Below are 22,376 nucleotides of genomic sequence, written 5' to 3'. Positions count from 1 at the left end.
ATTTATTATAGTCTAGCCAAGTGGAAAATAAACTTCCAAAATGTTGAGTTATATTTGCATTCTTTGCTATACTGTCACCAAAGTTTAACTTTCTATCTACTAAAACTCCAAGATACCTAACTTGATCTTTTTTTTTCCCCTAGCTTAATTCTGCCAATATAATACACAAATAGACATTTCATCATAAGAAAGTGCTACTTTACATTTACTACCAATGAACTGGGAGCTATTTTTGCATGTCTCTACTATTCTGGCCTAATCAAATCATTCTACAAGTACTGCACATCATACTATCTTCATTCAATAGTTATTCTTTCACATTTATTCATTCTTTCTTTTACTCGAAACATAATGATAGAATTCTTTTGGGTTGTCTTTGGCTTGCAGAGCCAGCTTCTCTTCATATTCACACTTACCTTTCTATACAATACTTCTAACTATATTAGACTGTGCCTTATAATTTTCATAACTGACATCCTTGGTACACAGTATTCTTTCCACTTATTCTTATTAATCTCTTGCTTAATAAGATTACATATACATTTCACTCCAATCCTACAAATCTCCAAACTCTAGGGCTCTGTCCTGATATCGCATCCTTGATGTATTTTTTTTAATATTTCCTGTTTAAGCCAATATCTTTCTCATCTAGCAACTACACCATGGGAGTTAAAGTATTTTTCTCATTTTACTCATTATTTCCTGCTTTGTAGTTCAGCATGCAATTATGGAATTACATTACAAAGATTACGAAAGAAAAACTTTTATCAGTGCTTATGATAAGAGCTGATGAAGCAGTTGAGATACTAAATGATCATTTTGCAAAGATGTATCATCCTAGTGGAGATACTGCAGCTGCTGATGTGAGAACTAAAGTAGATGAACAGGAGGTGCTCAGTATATTGAGAAATATCAATATGAATACAGTAGGGATTCATGTCAGTGTGTGTGTTACAAGAATGTACAGGAGAATTGGTAAATGCCTCTGGCCAAGATTTTAATCTAAGTCTTGGATCTGGCAAGGTTCCAAGGGAGTGGAAAGAGATTGAAATAGTTCCATTCAATAAAGGATGCTCCAAAACAGAAGTAGCAAATTATAGACGAATTCAGGAATGGGTAGAAAGGAATATATGGTTGACAGAATGGCTTTGTGAAAATAATGTAAGTTACTTAGTAACTTACATTTTATAACAGAGTGGCAGATAAGTTAGATAAGAGAAATGGCTACACTATGATACTGCTGGATTTTGCCAAGGCATTTGAAAGAATACCACATGGAAAATTATTACATAATTTAGAGCAGATGGGAATGGATATGAAGCAGGTGACATGGATGGTGGAGTACAATCCAGGAGAATAGGATCGACTAGTGTCTCAGGTCTCTGTACTAGACAAGGAACATGGAGGTTTAATTTATATATTAATGATATACAGAATAATTTTAGGGGGAGAATGCAGTTGTTTGCTGATGTTTCAAAACTGAGCAAGGCAATATTTAATAAAGGGGATAAAGAGATCCTACAGAATGATTTAAATAAGTTGGTGGGGTGGCTAAAGGATAATAGTTGTCAGTTTAATGCTGCAATGTGTAAAGTTATGCACTTTATGATGAAATGATTACATACCATGTATTATATTGATGGTATGTAATCATTGGATGGATTGCAGGCAACCAATGATGGCTAGGGATTTGGAGGTGATGGTGGGCAGTGTTGAAGTTTAGATAGCATACTGCAAAGTTGACAAAGTATTTAGCATTCAAGAACAAGAGTTGAAACAGTGGTCAGGGATTCTGCATATTGAGTTAAGCTAGTTGATGGAATTACAGCCAGAGCATAGCATATAAGGCTACGAGGCCAATATATCACGTCTGTAAATTGCATGTGTTCTTTTAGCCAGCATGCTTGTTTTTCCAGGAGGAAAAGTTCTGATATATTTGTATGAGCTGGCTAACTCACATTCAGATGAAAAGCACTTATAAAGGTTCTTGACATCCTAGGTGGAATTTGAATCCAGATCTTCCTAACCAAAGGATATCTTTGATACAGAATTATGCCATGGAAGCTCATGTAGTGGAAAAGGAAGGCCTCATTCAATCAAGGATTATTTCAATTATTCGGTTAGAGCAAGTATATGGAGTAGGAAAATGGAAAGTAATTAAACGGTGAAAAAGAGGCATAAAAATCATGGAGGATCATCTCATCTGATACCACATGCCATACCAGATGATATGAGAGTGAGAGAGATTGTGAAGGAAAATCTGTAGAAAAGAAACGTGGACAAAGTTATGGTCAGAGTTATCAAGAGAAGATATGACATTACTAACAGCACTATTATTTGGAGGGAGTGAAAGTTCATTAAGGAATGGTCCTGAGTATTGGGAAATTTATGTTAAATCATTACCAACAGCAAATACTTTCAGATTTCTTCCATCTTGATCTGTGAAGTTATAGAAAAGAAGGCAGTTGAAATTATAAACATTTAAGTCTCTGTCAATGATGATGATCTCAGTTTCATTAGAATGTAGATTGTAGTCAAAGTGGTCAGAGTAATTATCACAATTAGGAGAATGGTAAAAGCAAAAAATGAAAGCAATAACAAAGTGTGATAAGGAAAAAATTCTGAGCTAGAGCAGATCATAATTTGAGTAATCACAGGTATGGAATGTCAGATCTGACAAATGAACATGTACTATGCATCTTATAGAAGGAATTGTAAAGAATGCAGTTTGGGAAGTTGATGTGAACAGTTGGATGCTGCCAGTCGATCTTTTGATGCAAGTAAGTGCAGTGGTTTTTTTTATTGTGGTGTACCAATTTTTGTTGATTTTATATAAACTATCGTATTCTACTGGCATCCATCCAACAGCATGGAAATAAGCCTACATTCATTCTGTACCCAAAAAGGGAGACAAAAGTCAGCCATCTAACCATGCTCTCACCTCAAAAGTACTTTCAAAAGTGATGGAGATGTTTAACAACCAGCTTCTTCATTACCTGGAGACTCAACCAGTTAATTAGCAATCATCTATATGGATGCCACCATTCTTGTTCTAGCTGACCTATCTAATCTCACTCAACCTTTGGAAACACATTATGGAAATATTTGGAGAAATTCGTGTTATTCCTCTTGATATTTCAAAGGCAACTGACTGTGTCTGGCACTGAGGCTTCCTGAACAAGCTGCCATCATATGGCCTCCCTTCTACACTCTGTAATTGGATTGCCAGCTTCCTCACTGGTCGCTCATTATGTGTCGTGATGGATGGCTTCCTCTCATCAGATTTGTCCATCATTGCTGGAGTGTCCTAGGGTTCTGTGCTCTCACCAATGATCTTCCTCCTTTACATCAATAACCTCCTTTCCCTGACTTCAAATCCTATCCACAGCTTTGCCGATGACAGACCTCTTCATTTCTCTTCCTCATTCAATAAATTTTGCAGTATCCTAATGTTAGATGCCACAAATTGTTTCATAACCAGTAACTTGAATACTGACCTCCTTAACATCCTCAAATGTGGTGAAGACAACTTAGTAAATTTCATTGCCAAAAAAACTCAGCCTGCGTAATTATTACCCACAAGAAAAATCCTGCCTCATCCCCTCTCATTTTTGATAGTGTTCCAGTTTCCTTTCAACAACTTCCTCTTCTCGGGTTGACTGTTACATCTAGTTTATCCTGGCACAAACATATTACTTACATAGCCTCCTTAGCCTTGAAAAAGCTTGGTGTTCTTCTCCATTCTAAACATTACTTATCTTCCTCTCAACTCCTAATACTTTATCAAGTCTCAGATCTGACCAACTTTGGAATACTGTTCCCACATTTGGGGTGGAGTACCCAAGATCTTTCTAAGAATTCTTGATGATATGCAGAAGAGGGCAATCTACTTAATAGATGACCCTTCCCTCATGGACTCCCTTCAGTTACTTCATCATAGGCACTCTGTTTCAGTACTGTACCCTTTCTATAGGCATTGCTCCTCTGTTTCAGTTCTTCCACGGCATTGTTTCTCTGAATTGGCTGCTACCATTTCTCCACTTTCCTTTAACCATGTAAACTAAAGTAGTCATTTGCCAACAGCCACATGCACTGTCCAGCTCCAAACACACAAACTAACTTCTCATTAGCTTCCTTCATTCCATCCACCTCTATTCTTTGGAACAATCTCCCCCATTCTGTCTGTTTTTTCCAGTGAGTACAATCTCCCACTCTTTAAGAAACATATCAACAGGCTATGTTTTGCTCTTTAATCACTTGCCCACACATGGCACTGCAGTGTTATAAGTCTTGTGATCTTTCATGTGTGGGCTCATAATACACACACACACACACACACACACACACACACACACACACACACACACACACACACAAGGTGGTATCAAAACGTTTCGAGACTAGGTTTGTAACATGCCAACAGATGACAGCACAAGGCTGCACGCACAGTTACAGGGAGCACCTACCTTCATAAGTCAGTGTGCCAAAAGACATCGTCCTGTGTACATTGGGAGCTGTGCAACTGGTGCTATTCTGGCCACCTGCGTTATCACATCTGCGATTTCATCATGGACAGCAAGTTAGAATAAAGAGCAAACATGAAATTCTGCATGAAACTAGGCAAATCTGCCACAGAGACGTTTGACATGATTCTGCAAGTTTACAGCGATGCTGCAATGAGTTGTTCGAGGTGTTTTGAGTGGCATGCATGCTTCAAGAGTGGAAGAACATCACTGGAAGACGATGAGAGAAATCAGGAAGACCTTCAACGAGCCCAACTCCCAAAAATGTTAAAACCCATTCGGCAGCTGATGCATGAGGATCGTCAGAGAACACTCCACAACATTGCAGCCATTGTTGGTGTGTCATACGGAACAGTCCAGGCAATCCTCATGTGTGATTTGAACATGCACCGTGTTGCTGCCAAGTTCGTCCCCAGGCTGCTGACCCAGGAGCAGAAGGAACACCATGTCAAAGTCTGCCAAGAACTCCATCAACATGCCGTGGATGACCCATCCTTCATGTCGAGGATCATTACCAGTGATGAAACTTGGGTGTATGGGTATGACCCTGAGACGAAGCAACAGTCATCACAGTAGAAGAGCCCATCATCTCCACAACCAAAAAAAGGCGAGACAGGTCCACAGTCAACCAAGTGCATGCTCATTGTCTTTTTCGACATTCGCAGCATTGTGCATCAAGAATTTGTCCTCAGGGGTCAGACCATCAATAGCAAGTTCTACTGCCAGGTTTTAAGGAGTCTGAGGGAGGACATTCGGCGAAAGCGACCAGATCTGTGGCACGCGAAAAACTGGATGCTCCACGACGACAATGCACCCTTATCACCGAGCTCTCCTCACACGTGAGTTTCTCTCCAGAAACAACATGATCTCACTTCCACACCCACCCTATTCGCCAGATTTGGCTCCTGCAGACTTCACCCTCTTCCCAAAGATGAAGAGCCAGCTCAAAGGTCACCATTTTGACACCATTGCGGAGATCCAGCGTGAATTGCAGAAGGTGCTTGACATGCTTTGAAAAGAAGACTTCCAGGACACATTTCAGAAGCAGCAAGAAAGTTGGGAGCGCTGTATTGATATGCAAGGGGACTATTTTGAAGGTGATAGTGTGTAAACGTAGATAAACAAAGTAATTTCTCGTAAACAGAGCTAGTCTCGAAACTTTTTGATACCACCTCATATATATAGTTCTTTGCATTGCTGAAGTTGTTTGTTGTTTTTGAGAATTCTTTGTTTTATTCTGCAATATTTTATGTGAGATTTCTTATGATCTGAAGTGTCATAGTTATTTTTGAAAATCTTTCATTATTAGTAATTACAAGAAATCTAGACAGCAGGGGCATATGGTGAAAGACTTGTGAATAAGATTCCCACACATGGAGTATCCAGTTTCTTATCTATGGCCTTGACAATATCCCCTACTTACTGCTCTATGCAGACTCCCTCTAGATCTATTCTATGATCTGAGAGGCAACAGGATTATTCACTTGCTGGTTAGGAGTCTCCTGATGTACTACTATTAGGTTCAATCACCCATACTATCTAGCAGCTGAATTGTAGAACTGCTTTACTGCTGTAACATCAGACTGAGGAGATAAAGTTAACTGTCGTATAGCAAACACTAATGTAGTAAATTTGCTTGGTATTACTGAAAAGTCACTAGCAAACAGATCCACAGATAATGCCATACTAAAAGAAATTCAGCTAACTAAATAGTGAGTTTATCTAACTAAACTCACTATTCCTGCAGTTCCTATAGATTTGCTATTATGAAAGTTGACAATACTAGATTTCTACTTAATTACAGCATGGTGTTAACCTGAGAATGCAGGTAACATTTTCTATATTCTTTCTTATCTTTGTAGTTTTTATCTTTTTTATTGACAATTTTCTTTCATTAAAGAGTCCTGAAAACTTGTAGTGAATTTATTTAGAAATATAACATCATTCACATAAAGTAAAAAAAAATTTTAATATCTCTGATATCATGTTTAATGACAAGTTCTTTCATAAGATAATCAATAGAAACAATAGAGAGCAGCAGAGAGATAGCATTCAATCTTTTCTCACATCTTTCTACACAATTATCTATTCTAATAAACTAAAGAATTGTCTATACACCTAAACGGCTTTTTATGTGATAGATACATTCCTAAAAATTACGCATAAATAGAATTCGCGTAAAAAGAACTACTGACTCCATAGAAAAAGTGAAGATTGGTTCCAAACCTGAAATATAAGCAAAATAATGAAAAAAAAAAACATTAAATTCATTAGGATCATAAGATATTTATTTACATTTCATAAAGAACACACATACATATAATGAATTTTAATAACTTTAAAAAAAACATATTCATTTCTGTTGTTTGCTAAGGATTTTATAAAAATATTATGTCATTCGCTATCAGTTTCTGACAATAAACGCGAAAGCTTTTGTTTTCGTGAGACTGTAATATCACTAGAACTACTAGATATGGTATTATCGTCATCGACTTTTGCCTCAACTTGTGGAATTCTTCTTGTCACGTCTTGAACAAAAGTACCACTGGTTGTTTCAGTAGTTTTAGGAATGAACTCAGTTATTAATTGCTGTGTTGATGCTTTAGACAAGTCGCGATATAATTCTCTGTATGAAGACATTAATAACTTAACCTCACCTGAAAACTTCCCAGCATGTTCTTCATTTGGATCATGACGGGCCAAATAATTGCCTAAATTACTGGCCAGTTTAAGACCTTCTTTAATTATATCAGCAGTAAAAGTAGGAATATCTTGATCATTATCATTAACTTCTTCGCTTTAAGGAGTCTCAGAAACAATCTCCACTATTTCATCTTCGCTAAGAGGTTTATCAATTAACAATTCTTTGATATCTGCTTTCGATGATAAGATCATCGAATCCTTCTCCACCAATTTCACATGCCAAATTTATTATATTGAGGAATTCTGCAGTATGATTGAAGGGAACAGGAGCATTCTCTTTAACATATGCAGGCCAAATAGCTTTCCAGCATGCATTCATAGTTTCTGGTCTCAATTCAGATAACAATAATCGAACCTGATCAACACAATCCATAACTGAAAATTTTTTCCACATAGCCATAACTGACAGTGATTCATCATCATTTAGCTTGTTCAAAACGTACTGAAATCTTTGTCTGACATAATATGTTTTAAAAGTCGCAATTATACCCTGATCTAGAGGTTGTAGCAATGATGTGGTATTGGGCAGCAGGAAAAAAAATTGCACATTTGGATGTTCTATGGCAGGATGACCGGGTGCATTATCAAGAATCAAAAGCACTTTAAATTTGAGACCCTTGTCATTCAAATAGCATCTAACTTCTGTCGCAAAATGTTTGTGGAACCACTCAGTGAAAATATCAATGGTCACCCAAGCTTTTTTGTTGGCCATCCAATGAACTGCCAATTTTTGAAAATCTATGCCTTTCATTGGCTGTGGTCTTAATGATCAATTTATGAGCAGTGGTTTTAACATCCGATCTCCTAAAGCATTCGAACAAAATAGGAGTGTTATGCGATCCTATGCGATGTTATGCTGCTTTGAACCTACCAACAGTTTTTTACATTTTTGATACGCAAGTTCTGTTTGGCATTTTTTTCCAGAAAAGGCCGATTTCATCCATATTCCAAACTTGTTCATGAGTGTAACCTCCATCTTCAATTATTTTAGCAAGTTTTTGCAGAAATGCTTTAGCAGCTGTTTCATCAGCAGAAGCCGTTTCACCTTTAATTTTTATATTATGAAGAGCATTTCTTTTAATAAACTTAGCCAGCCAACCATTGCTTGCATGAAATTCATATTTTTTTCTCGATTGAGATGAAGTATCTGTTCATAAAATCTCAATGATGATTGCTTGATGGCATTTCCATCAAATGGCATTCTTTTTTGTACATTATCTTCTATCCACATCACTAAAGCTTTTTCGGCCTTTTCTAGAACATCTTGCATAATCGAGTGCGAAATTATGATGATAATTTCGCACTCGATTTTGTAATAGAACATACCACTTTTCTAATAGCCTCTTCATTTTTCTTTATAGATCTGACAGTTGATTCACAGACTCTAAAATGCTTAACCAGAGCCATCGCACCTTCCCCAGTTTGAAGACGATCTAAAATTTAAATTTTATATCCAAGGAAATGGCTTTCCTTTTTTTTTTTTTGGTTATAGGCAACATCATGTGAGGGCTGGATTAAAATCTTCAGTTAATGAAATCAAAGTTTGAAAATTACATATAGCTTACCATTTATTATTTCTTGGCAAAATGATTAATTTTATAACACGATTTTTATTTTGATTTCGCCTAAAAAATGCGGTGACTATGTTGTCTACACAACATAGCTGAGCCGTGGTCTTAATGATCGATTCACCAAATTCAAACTGCTAAGAACTGCTTTTTTATGCGCAGTCAGTTATGTAATTCGGGAAATTCTCAATAAATGAAATTCGTAAGAATTTAGAATTTTCTTAATTGAAACAAGAATGCAATTCTACAAAATTCTCAGGATTTTCTTGAATTACGGATTTTTTTCCTAACTTAGACTTTAGGTTGGTCGTATAAAAGTGAATAAAAATTGCGTAAAAAAATTTTTTTTGATATCCCAATTCGCATAAAACGAGGTTTACATGTATATTGTACTGTTTTAATATTTCTTTTACATGATATCTCATTTGCAGATCTGATTGGTTAATCTATCCAATCTCCAACCAAAAAGGCTGTGCTGTGAGTTTGAATTCCTCTATAGGCATGGATGACTTCTGAATGTTTTTCAATAGATGAATTTTGTCACTGTATAAAACAATGATTTTCCTTATTGGAAGCTTGAAATGGTACAAAAAAGTTCCTAGTCTCTAGAACAGAGTGTCAAGATTATCTGACCTTTACTTTCACTCATAAAACAAATACTAATGGGCATAGGCTAATCACCTTTTGTGGATGGGAATGATTTACATAAAAGACATATATAGGTAACTTTTGTTGCACATGGAAATCGCATTCTTTCAAGAATCACTACATATATCAAAAACACATTAAAATCTTATAACGTGGGATGATTAATTTACCCAAAAGTGCACCTATTTTTCATACATATTAAGACATAAGAGTAGTAAATATAAATATTCAGTATGTATAAAAAAATAACTATTAAAATAGTTCTTTATTTTCAATCTGAATCACATCTTGTTTAACTGAAATACTAAAGTTGAAGGCTGCCTTTTCAATGAATTTCTCAATGGAAAGCTGATTTTGCAGCTTTCAACTCCTGACTGTAGATATCCTTCTAGCCCTTAAAAACTGAAACATAACCTTCGTTGTGAGAGTTTCACAGGCTCAACCTCCGCATGACTTGATTCAGATTCCTTATTAATGTTCTTTTTCATAGTCAAAAGATAATCATTGCTCGGGTCCTCCTGATGCAATTCAAGCAACTTTTCACCAATCTCCTCAAATCCAGTCTGATGAGCCATGTTGGCAATAGTTTTGTGTTGGTAACATCATCTTCCAATGTTAAACCTCTAACAATTAATTAAAGATGCCAAGAAATTATATTCTTGGTATATCCTTTATACAAGTGTAACAAAACAAACTTTGCACATGAAGTATTTTCAGGACTGGGCAACTTGTATATACAAGCCAATGACTTCACATCTCTCACCTTAGTATCCCATAATGCAAAGCACATGTCCTTATGGACATGTATAATGCTATGTATTATGGGAGGAAGGGTCACTACCCAGACCAGTTTCGACCTTCATTGAGGTCTCATTACTGGGAGCCAGACTCAGAGGTGATACCAAGGTTGAAGTAATGCAGAAGTCATATTATCATATACTAGTAGCCAAAAGGTGTCCCACCTTATTATTAAAATACTCTGGATTAGAGATAGTTGTTGGAAGTTTTTCCACTTGATTATACTATAAATTAAAGATCAAGAAATTATATTCTTGGTTTAATCCTTTATCCAAGTGTAAGCAAACAAAGTTTGTGCCTGAAGTATTTTCAGGACTGGACAACTCGTATACAGAAGCTAATGACTTCACATCACTTGCCTTAGTATCCCATAATGAAAAATACATATCCTTATGGACATGTATAATGCTATGCATTGTGGGAGGAAGAGAATGTGCTAAAGAACTGATAATTCCATTGACTTGGCTGTTCAATGAAAATCTAGCTTCTGGGAAAATGCCCAATGAGCAGAAAGAGAATGAGATAGTGCCATTGCACAAGAATGGTGGTAGAATGCAGGCATCAAACTACAAACCTGTTTATTCTTTTGTGGTTTTGAAGATTTTGGAGAAATTAGCAAGAGATTGTATAAAAATTTGGCAAATGAGGGTAATATTATCTGTGAAGGTTAGCATGGGTCTGTTGAAGTCTGCTCTTGTTTCAGTAATTTGCTTGTTTTATAATAAAGTGAATGTATAAGATCAGTTATTATTATTATTAACACCTCCAGGGAGTCCAGCGACTCATCAATGGAGGACACCTGCTCTACAACTCTGTCTCCAACACTCATCCACAACTGACCACAACTACATCAATGCCATCTACTGCCGACCACCACCGCCACTAGTATTTCCACAGACAATCACAAACATCCATACCCATGGCGGGATTCGAACCTAGTCTTTTGGCTGGAAAGCGGATACGCTAACCACTCGGCCAGCCAGGCTGGCCATGAGTTGTCAAGAGAAAGGCATATACTGCCTTTCTCTTGACAACTTTTTATTTTGACAACATCTTTTTTATTTTGCAAAGGAAATTGCCAGGGTTCCACATGATATTAGATTAGTGAATTGGATTGGATTGGAATTTGAGTGTGTGATATATATATCAGAGTTGTGCATATGTGAGTAGTATTAAGGAAGAGGAAGGTCACAGGTGGGGTTCCACAGGGATCAGTACTGGAAAATTTTGCTTTCTAACTTTTATAGCAATGACATTGTCACTGAGTTGCAGGGAATATTCAGTTATTTGCAGATGAAGTGAAGCTTGGGAGAGTTATTATTAACAATCCTGATATTTTGGTTCCTCAAAGGGATTGAATAAACTAGAGAGGTGAGCAAATGAATAGGGATGCCAGTTTAATGCAACTACCAAGTCGAGCCATAAATACTGTTACAACTTGAACAGCGCATAAACCTTTAATCGATCAGTGAATCATTTACAGCTTTCAGCACATACCAACCACATATATAACATGTATATAACAGCACTCAATGTTTGAAATGTTCATCTCTTGCTTTTCACGCATGCATGAAGTCTGTGTGGCGACATATCGATGGTGGCACACAACATCCAATGGAAACACTGTGTCATTTTTTGCAGGTGACTAGTCACTGAAGTTCCAACCACAATTTGAAGTCCAATAGATTCAGACGCCAATCAGATGGCGATATGTGATTAGACACATTCACCTCTAACCACTGTTGTGTTGCCTTGTGTGCAGGAGCTGAGTACTGTTGGAAGATCCACTGCCTAGCGTGAAACAAGGTGTCTTGTTACGCTATGGCAGAGATTTTGAACCCTTTCTCACAGAAATGCAACTTGGATATCCCCCCCCCCCCTTCCCCGATACATTATTTCCCACCAAACCATCTCGGACACCATTCTGAATTCTAGGTGAAACGTCATGTGCTGTGCAAACATCCAGGGCATATTCCTATTCATTTTGGCAGTTAAGCGACTCTTCAATTATAAAAATCTTCTCATCTGTGAAGAGGATATCTCTGCATCTGTTGTTTGTGTACTGCAGGAGAAGTGCCTTTGATTTTACCCTCTGCTGCATATACTTTGGTGCTGGGAAGTGTCCAGTAGAATGATAGGCTGTCTTTCTCAGGTCATCAGTGACATGATTTTGTGCAAAACATTCATCTCTTGCGACATTACCTTCTGCATTCTCCCCCACCAAACCATCGCTGACACCGAGTGATGACCACTCTGAATCCTGGGCGAAATGTCATGTGCTGCACAACCATCCAGCGCATATTCCTGATCGTTGGCAGTTAAACAACTCTTTAATGTGAAAATATTTCTGTGTCTGTTGTTTGCTTACCACTGGAGAAGTGCCTTTGATTTTATCAACTTCTGCTGCATAAGCTTTAATGTTAGGATGTGTCCAGTAGAACAACAATAGGCTCTCATCCTCAAGTCATCGGTTACATCGTTCTCTGCAAAAAAAATTCATCTCTCTGTGACATCACTTCTGTGTTCTTCTAGGATTAATGCAGAGGCATATTTTCACAGGCTGTTGCATCCTCATGCAGCATGATTGACCTGTTCTTTGGCAGTCAGATATATCTTCTGCATCATTATAACAGTTCATAGTTCGATACACAAACATCCTATTGATCCCAAGTGTTTTTAGCGTGTTGAAACTAAAAACAGGTGGCTGCATTCAAAACTTCTAAAGAGCTATTACAGCTACACAGTTCTCATAATCTCCCCACTACATGTTAAGCTGTACAGCTGATAAACATGCAAATATTGGCTGCATGTTTATCAGCTGTACAACTTAATCTGTAAATGTAAGGGCTTGAAATTTTGGATCCACAGATGGGAGGCCTGCATATGCTATTATTGGATCTATACTAGAGAAAGTGAACAAGGCAAGGGATCTTGCAATGACTGTCAATAAGAATTTGAAGTTAAGTGCACATATTGCAAGGTGGTGATGGTGACTTTGAGGACTACTGCAATACTGAGGACTTTAACCAGTGGAGATAAGAGTGGTGATTCCAATACATAAAGACCTGAACGCCACTACTGGATTACTGTGTCCACACCTAGCCACCAGGATTTGAAGAGGATAAATTAACCTTGGAGAGGGTACAGTGGTGGATAACTAAAATTATATCAAGCCTCTACAATGTTATGGCATGCAAACAATACAGTTTGATGAAAAGAAGGCAAAGGAACAACAGCCTGAGAGGTATTTACAAAATTGACAATGGGGAGATATTTCATAAGGAACAAGGACAAGCGGCCATCACTGAAAGTTACAAAAGGAGGTGATGAGAAGAACAGTGAGATGAAGCATTCTTGAATGGAGGGTGGCTGGACCATGGAATTCATTACCTGATAGAGTGGTGAATGAGTTTAAGGAGTGGGGTGAGAGACCTTGTAATGTCTAACATGGGCCTCCATGTTAGACATCACAGGAAGTGTTGTAACAGTTATTCTTAATTATAAAATCAAATTTAAGAAATTAAACATGCCTGTGATTAATATATATGTATATATTTTTAGAACACCCTGTTGGCATCACATGCCCATTTTGGTTGGGTGTACTGTCGTGTGGCTTATGCAACCTGCGCTACAAAATTCATGTCAATTTGGCCATTTGATTGCATTTTTATTGATATGTGAAAGTTTTAAAAGTGCATGAAGCTTCAGTGCTTGTCTCGATTGGTTCAGTGTAATTAATTGTAGGATGACTTTGAATACTTTCATTTATCAATTAATCATAACCAAATCTACATAGAGTGTGGGGGGGGGGAGACAATGTTTTAAGATATATATATTATAAAACAATAATGAACTAGAATGTTATATTTGGTTGGTATATTTGAATTACTCAAAGGTGTAAATATAATAGTGAATTTGGAAGATGAGGGCGAGGCATACCTCCTTCGATTACAATCATATAATTTGCAAAAGTTCTGGCAGAAAACAGGACATTCAGTAGATCATCAACAATGTTTACCGTTGTAAATATGGACAAAAAAAATTATAAATTATTTGTCAAAAATTATATATTAAATTAAAAACTGTCAGTTCTATATCTGTGTCTTAAACATGTCAGTTCATACTTCTTGCACACAAAACAGTAAAACTCAGAAAACAAAAACAGAAATTCGTGACAAATGACAACGTCCAAATGGATTGGTTGACACAATAACCAATCACAACACCACTGATTTCTGGGTACTATTGTCTCATCGCACATCTTACCTCACCTTCTGAGTGGTTTTAAAATCACTGGAACTTTGACCCGCTGCACCATTTATACGTCTATACAAAGAACTCAAAAGGTATCCCTATTTGTGACTGCACACTTGGGCTATTAATGCATCCATTGTGCATCATTTGATGCATCCATTATGCATCAAAAAAAGTGCCCTCTTTATGAAGCATTAGTACACTATATTTATTTTTAGGAATCATGAAAACCAGAAAACAATTATGGGAGTCTTCAACAGGAATAAATGCAAAAATATAATATCAGTGATATTGCTATTCCGTAGGTGTGCACCACACACCTAGTACACCCAGAATATACACCCCTTATATATATATCAATTATAACTTCTACATGCCAAATGATTTACATTGTCTCCCACTGTTCCTGATAAATAATTATGTTAAGATTAAGAGACAGTTATGTAATAGATAGCAATTTTTATTCTCCTAGTTTCCTGCTGAATAAGTAGGTCAATTCAAATTGTTTTTAAAATTCATTATATGTAATGTAAACCTTAGTTCTCATTCTCCAAGTGTTAAATTTCTTCTGAAAAAATAAATTTTCCATATAATGCTTGCCTAAATAAAATAAAATCTTCTTTTTCGACTTCATCAACCTGAATATACGATACAGGAATAGGTGGCATTAATTTCACAGAACTTCTCCTGCAATTATTTGCATCCTCAACAAGTTGTAGATTCTTCTGTTCCTTAATATCATCTAATGGCAAAAGCTGTATCGAAAAAAGAAATAATAAATAATTCAATTACTCAACAGGTAAATGCAATCTTAATTAAAAAAGATTCTAATCATTCATTATTTTCCTATAATTTTCCACTAAGTTATAGGGTAATGGAGGGTAGCCAAATTAGAGAACAGCAACCCAGTGGCTCTCTTTTTCATCTACAGAAAACACATCCAAGACACATATATTAACAGATTCCTCTGTGAATACATGTGTTATAAAGATTCAGGAAACTAAGTGAAGATTGATGAACTGACTCTTAAGCCTCTTTTTCTTTCATATGGTTTTCTTCTCTGTAGTGGTCCACGGTCGCTTTTTGTAAAAGACTGTGGAAGCAGCATCTGCTTCCCTAAATCGCATCCTTACTTTGAAGTTTTTTCTTCTCTGGATCTATGCTGGTAAGTCAGTCCAGGTGTGACATGCCTGATTTGTTGTTGTTAATATACCATTTTAAGCTCTTTGTATAGCCAATGAAGCTTCTGACATTGTTGCAGGCCTTTCTCCTTCCCAAGACTTGAATTTACTTTGCATTACAGTCTTGAATTGGGACCATGTTTTCCAGTCCAATTCTGCCTGTGCCCATTCCTGACATAGTTCTTGAATTTTGTCTTGAAAGGGCATAAGATGGTTGGGGTAAGATCCAGAACACGAGTTTGTCTTCCAGAGCACCATTTTGTAATCTGAAATTTGCTGTTGATAGGCGATACCCACTTGTCTTATGTTGGTTACCTGATGTTTTAGAATACACAGATACACAGAATCAAAGTTTTACAAAAAGTCCATAATGCAACTACCCCATCACTACCTGAGTTGTGGGCACAGTTTATTTTGTGTGTGTTCTTGTCCTCCGTGCAGTTCCAGTCACCAACTGCTATGATTTGGTTTGCTCTGTAGAAGTAGTTCTCTAAAGTGTTGAACAGGATCATCCAGCAGCTCTTCGTGTTGGGAGCATATATGTTCAGAAATCTATTTTTTTGTCCATCTAAATCCAATCAATGGCTAATATTCTTCCATTAATATCTTGCTGTATGTTAAAGAATTAACCAATAATCAGGGAGAGTAATAATATTCTGACTCCATGGCTACTGCAATCCCCCAATGCCCCAGAATGATAAGAGTGGGTAGCAGTTTGAAAAGTTTTGTACATCACTGTGATTTGAAAAGTGAGTTTCTTGTAAAAAGAGCACCTGAATATTATATAATAGCATGAATTTCCATATTTCTTGCTTGCTTTTCGAAGAAAAGCTTCGTGTTAAGCAAGGTGACGGAAAAGGTCGCACTCATAATTGTTCTGTAAAAGTGATTCCAATGTTCACAAGGGATTGTACTGTCTCTAGCATAATACAATACAAACCCCTGCGAACATCGAAAGGGTTTGTGTTGTCTCTAGCATAATAAACTGCTCCATAACACATAGCTGTGTATCAATGCTCTCTAACTGTATGCAGAAGGAGGGGTGGTTAGTGTCTGGATGTTATTGCACACTAATCCATCCCATTTAAACTTTGTTAGGGCCTTCCGATTGCCCTACCTACTAAATTTCAGCTTTAACAGGCCAAGTCTATTAACTTCTGCTTGCCATCTTTTTTTGGTCTCTGTCAGCTGCTTTCTTCAAAATTAGCTGTAAGAAACTTTGCTGGTCATGACTTGTCTTTACCAGCTGTTCTTCCTGTAATTGTCATATTTGGGCAAGATCTTCAATAGTAGAAATATTAAGATTACCTATGTCAGTAGATGCCGACTGTTTCTTGTTATTTTTATTCAGTTTCTTGCCTTGTTTTTTGTTGTTGACAGTAGTCGCTCCTCTTTAACAATGCAGCTTTCATACTCCATCTCATTCTGTGATGAGATGGATAAGCCTGGAAGTTTAATTATATAAGGAAAGTCAATATTATTCTCAGGTGTGTCAGCAGTAGGCCATCGTTTTCCTATTGAATCATATTGGAGGCTTAACAGATTGTATACAGCACTCAGAAAGGATTAAAACAGAATTTAATACTTCCTATATTGAGTTTAATGAATTTAATACTTCCTATTTTGTAATTCCTTATCAGGGATTACAAAAAAACTAATGTAACATAAAAACAAATAACACACAATACTAAGTCCAACCACGTTAAAGTCCTATCTAGGTGGAGCGCCCTCTAAGGGCAGTTGTAGGTGGCCTGGAATGTAAAGTGGGACCTATGGTGATAAGAGTTTCCCAAATCTTAGGAAGCTTAATGCAACCATATTTATTGAGATTTGGTTGATTCCTGAGAGCTGTTGCTGATTCTAAGAATAGTCTCTCTTTTTTGTTAATTACTTTTTTTGTAATCCCTGAAGATGTCTCATTTACTGAGATGAAATATATAGGAAGTATTAAATTCTGTTTTAATCCTTTCTGAGTGCTGTATACAATCCATTAAGCCTCCAATATGATGTCCTCACAGCACTTAAGCCTCTACACACGGATTCCTATTGAATAGATGATGTTGCCTCTATTTTTCCTCTGTCTTGGGGGGGATTTCCCCCTAAGTACTGTTAACTAACTGTTTAGAGGCAGTGTTTTCCGATAAGAAAGTAGTTAACTGACATAGATGCTTCTACCAATGGCTGGATGGTACAACTAAATCTTTCCACTGCAGTTCTACATTCACAATTGTTCACTATGAAATGTGCTTTGACTTTTTTTTTTTTTTTGCAGGGAATGGTGTACTGGCTGGTGATATGTCCAGCTCTGTCATAATTAAAACATTTTGATCCAACATTAACTAACCCACAATGCAAGCTGCTCCTTCATACTGGGGTATTTCAGCATAACTTTGACTCCTCTAATATTAAGCAGATTAGAAACTGGCATTTTCATATCCTAGAGAACAGTTACCTCTCCTGACTTCCATTTTAAATCCTCAAAGCTTCTTCTTCGTACTACCTCTTTAATCATATCATATTTAGAGATTGCTTTTGCAATGATGTAATCTGAAAACTACAGTGGAAATCTTTGAATCTTTATGGTATGCATTGAACTTCCGATAAGGAAGGGCTAAATTAATTGGTTCTTAAAATGGAAGCCCTCTAATAGCTCATTTCTAGTTTCAATATCACTACTGACGACTTGGAATCTACTTCCCTTAAAGGGGTAAAGCAATAAATACTGTTGATGTTGCCTACTTCATACACCTATCTGGGTTCACATTCTCCCTCAATTTTGAAAATGAGAGTTTGCTCACTAGGGATGAATGAGCTCATTTTAAAAACTATAAACTCTGCACTGTAAATATACCTTTAGAGTAGCTCAGTTTCATCTGAGAAGACAATAGAAATCTGTGATCAAAGATCAAGATCACCAGCAGGCCTGCAGTTAGAAAACTGCTAGCAAAAATAAGGGGAAATAGTAAGTTATAATCCTGTACTAAAAGTTAAAGCTATACTGTCAGCACAGCAAGTTTAGATTTGCATTAAATTTAACCATTATGTTAGTAAATGCAAACAGAACGAAAGTATTTAACTAGATGGATGCATATGCTTCAATGCGGATCACCCTGCATAGAAATCCAAGGTCCTACCTTTTTTTTTTTTTTTTTTTTTTTTTTTCCCCCAGAAAGCAAGCATAAAGAAAACTTGCATTCAATACTAAAGAAATCCAATGTCAGAGAAATGTATTTTTCATAAGTGAACTCCTGGTTGGTGTGTAAGAGTAACTAATAAAAAAAAGTCATTCAGCTTCATTTTGGTGACGTAAATTACATAGAAATAATGGATGTTAAAGATTAAACATTATTTCAAAGCGAAATGTATGCAGAAACTGTGAAAATTTTATAATTTGACCAGAGACCTTATGAGAATATAATCCTTGGCAGCAGAGTTGCCTTAACTTGCATTACAACAGCTGTCCAAATGTCCATATTTTCACCTCTTATTAGTGCATTTGATAAAGGTTTCACTGGAGATTTAATGGTGTTATATTGAAGTAAAGATTCCTTAATTTTTATATTATTGTTAATAAAGTATAATCATTGAAACCTCAGGTTATGACAGTTAAAAAAAGATACATGCTTGTTTCTTTTTTAGCTTGATAAACATAGTGACATAATGAAACACATGCATGAGTTGCATAACCTATGTATCTCTGTTATAAAATAATAAATTATTAAATTATTATTGGATCATAATAAATTAAGAGATATGCAGTAATCACTGGTTATTTGCCAAGAGTACTTGTTGTCAATACTGAACATACCTGAATATTTGTTTTGTTTTTTTTTCTTAATTGGAAATACATGTAAACATTACATGAGTTTTTTTTTTCTTTAATAATAATATTTTTTGTTAAAAAGATCTGGTATGACCACATAAAATTACATCAAGAACATCACAAATAAAATAGCTGGATATAGAAACAGTACACCCTCAAAGCAGCTTTCACACCAATGGGGAAAAAACACCTCCACAATGCTAAGATGAACTAAGTTACCTTTCATCTGCCTCTCCAGAAGCGGGGTGTAATACACACACACACACACACACACACACACACACACACACACACACACACACACACACACACACAACTAAGTGTAACATGTGGATGAAAGACCCAATCAGGTGAGTCTTTCGTCCACGTGTCCCAACTAGGTGGGGTGCCTTCTGTGGGCACCTGTTGAATGTAAACTGGGATCTCAAAATATTAGTGTTTCTCATATGTTTCCCTGAGTTTTGAGAACAGCTGCAGATTCTAAAACAGACTTTCTCTTCGAAATTTACTGTGATAGAGCATAGTGATGTTTTTTGAACTGACTCTATGAGCTATAGCCAAAAAAACAGTTTTTGCAAGGTATGACAGACTATAATCATGACAGCACATGTATTTTTTATGTTCTATGCAGATGGTGGCTGATCTTAAAATCCCTCTGAAGAGAAGGTTAGGGATTGATTATTTTTTTGATACTGTGGTAACTGTAGCCTATAGGTAAGAAGTTGTGATGTATATGCTGATTTCTGCTGCAAGAATCACCTCAACCAAATGGCATCATTAAAACAGTAACCAATAGACTATGTTCCCATGAGGCCACAGACATTTGTGGAGAAATTTTTTTAGAGTAACTTTCAGACAAACAAATTATCCCATCAGATATATTTGCTAGTTTAGACATAGTTTCATTGTTTACAAATGTCTGTGGAAGAATCAATAGATATCCTTTCAGACCTATTTCCTCCTGACATCACACGTCTCTTCCATCATTGCCTCCAATCCTCATTCTTTACTTGAAATGAGAGATTTTACTACCAAAAGTATGGTCTGGTCCTCCAGGCTGAGGGTTTTGCATAAGGCTAGTTACCTTACCAAGTAAAAAATTTCTATAACTCAAATGGAAAATTCATCAGACTGAAACAATGGAAAATGACCGAGAAAGAACAAAGGTAAATGATTAGGAATCTCTGAATTTTAAAAGGTATCCAAGTGGAATGTGTGAAGCATAACAACAAAGGAATTAGAATTGGTAAAACAACTAAAAACTAAAAATAGCCATGATAACAGAAACAAAAAAGAATTAAAGGGAACAAAAGATATCGATGATTGTTTAAGAAGGAATTTTTTCTGTATATAACAAGGCCAGAGACAGAACAAGAGGTAACCCCTGAACACTCTGTTTAGCAAGGCCATGAGAACTATATTTGTTGCTTGGAATGTGATGATTGGTTGAAATGGGTTGACAGAGTCAGCTAAACATATTCATTTTGTGAGTACGTGAATAACAAATAAGGTGTTATGTGAATAATGGTTAGTATAGGCCTCCAGTGATGATGAGTGTATATTATAATTATAATAAGTTTTGCGACATTTTCTTGGGAAGTATACTTTCTGAAAAAATAACAAAGACTTCCTAGTGATGCAAAAGTGTGGTGAATGCATATACAATAAACACATAGGTATAGTGAACAATAATATAATTAGAGCATACTGCCTGAACACATGCAGATCCTCCTCAACATGTATGGTAATTTTGTGGAGGTTGAACAATGAGCATTTAGGTCACATACTTGGTGATCTAAATGCAAAAAGCCCAACATGGGGCTCCTCTGATTTAGACCATAAAGGTCAACAATTGGAAGACCTCTTTACAGATTTGGAACTCACAACAGTTAACAAAGGACACAGCACCTATTTCTCTAAAACTATGGGAACTGAATCTGCTATTGACATCATGGCTATTAATTATAGCATTGCATCAAGAACACAATGGAAAATTTTGGGAAATGCCATCAGTGACCACAGACCCATAATAACAACACTAAACTTCAAAATTGATCAAGAACAGCAAATCAAAAGGACATTATTATTATTTATTATTATTATTATTATTTAACACCTCCAGGGAGTCCAAAGACTCGTCGAGGGAGAGTGTGCCAATAGCATCGAATGATTGATCTCCTTCCAACTACTACTAACCGCGCTCAAACATGCTTAACTTTTTACAAGCCATTAGTAGCAAAGGCTCTCAGAAAAGTCGACTGGACAAGGTTTACTCAAATCTTGGAGAGCCTCTGTCAAGATGAGCCTGTCTCTGGAAACCTTGAAAGAAAATTACAAATCCTTACTTCACACATCAATAAAGCTGTCAAAGCAACAATACCAAGAGGCAAACAGAAAAATACATGAATACCATACTGGAAAGATCACAATATTGATTTAATGATTACAGAAAGAGACAATATCAACGAACAATTCAGAATTATTAAAAATGATGAATCCAGAAAGAAATTAATGGACATAACACACAAAATAGAGCAGGAAATTTGCAAGTGCAAACAAGAGAAATGGGCAGAGCTTTGCAGTAACCTGGACCCAAGAAAAGACAGCCAACACTGGAACATTATTAGAATCCTAGACAACAATATCAAAGAAGAGAACCAACAGACAACAAACTTCATCATAAATGTTGAGAAACAAGCTATCACAGATCAAGAAATTGCAAACACACTGGCAAAAACCTATTTAAACAGCTCCAAACTTCAGTATAACAGAGAGGACAAGATCCTCAATAAACTCACAAGTAAAATACTAAAACAAGCAAGAACATACCAAACTAATGACATCTTCTCCGAAGAATTTACACTAAGTGAACTAAATT

General features: G+C 36.4%; 1 protein-coding gene across 4 annotated transcripts in view; it reads right to left on the bottom strand.

Annotated features, from left to right (window-relative positions):
- LOC150092682 (condensin-2 complex subunit H2-like) overlaps nucleotides 1-22,376 on the bottom strand; it is a 266,667-nt gene that overhangs the window by 148,700 nt on the left and 95,591 nt on the right. For all 4 annotated transcript variants that reach the window (XM_090414632.1, XM_090414635.1, XM_090414633.1 and 1 more), the window contains one exon: nucleotides 15,095-15,249. In XM_090414632.1, coding sequence (XP_090270758.1) covers nucleotides 15,095-15,249 — 155 coding nt within the window. The remainder of the gene's footprint in view (nucleotides 1-15,094; nucleotides 15,250-22,376) is intronic.

Source organism: Typopeltis vanoorti, chromosome 25 (genome assembly GCF_054136105.1).
Source record: "Typopeltis vanoorti isolate ZY-2024b chromosome 25, IOZ_Tvanoo_1.0, whole genome shotgun sequence".
Lineage (NCBI taxonomy): Eukaryota > Metazoa > Arthropoda > Arachnida > Uropygi > Thelyphonidae > Typopeltis > Typopeltis vanoorti.
Note: the sequence above shows the minus strand (reverse complement) of the source record. Positions and strands in the feature narration are given on the sequence as shown.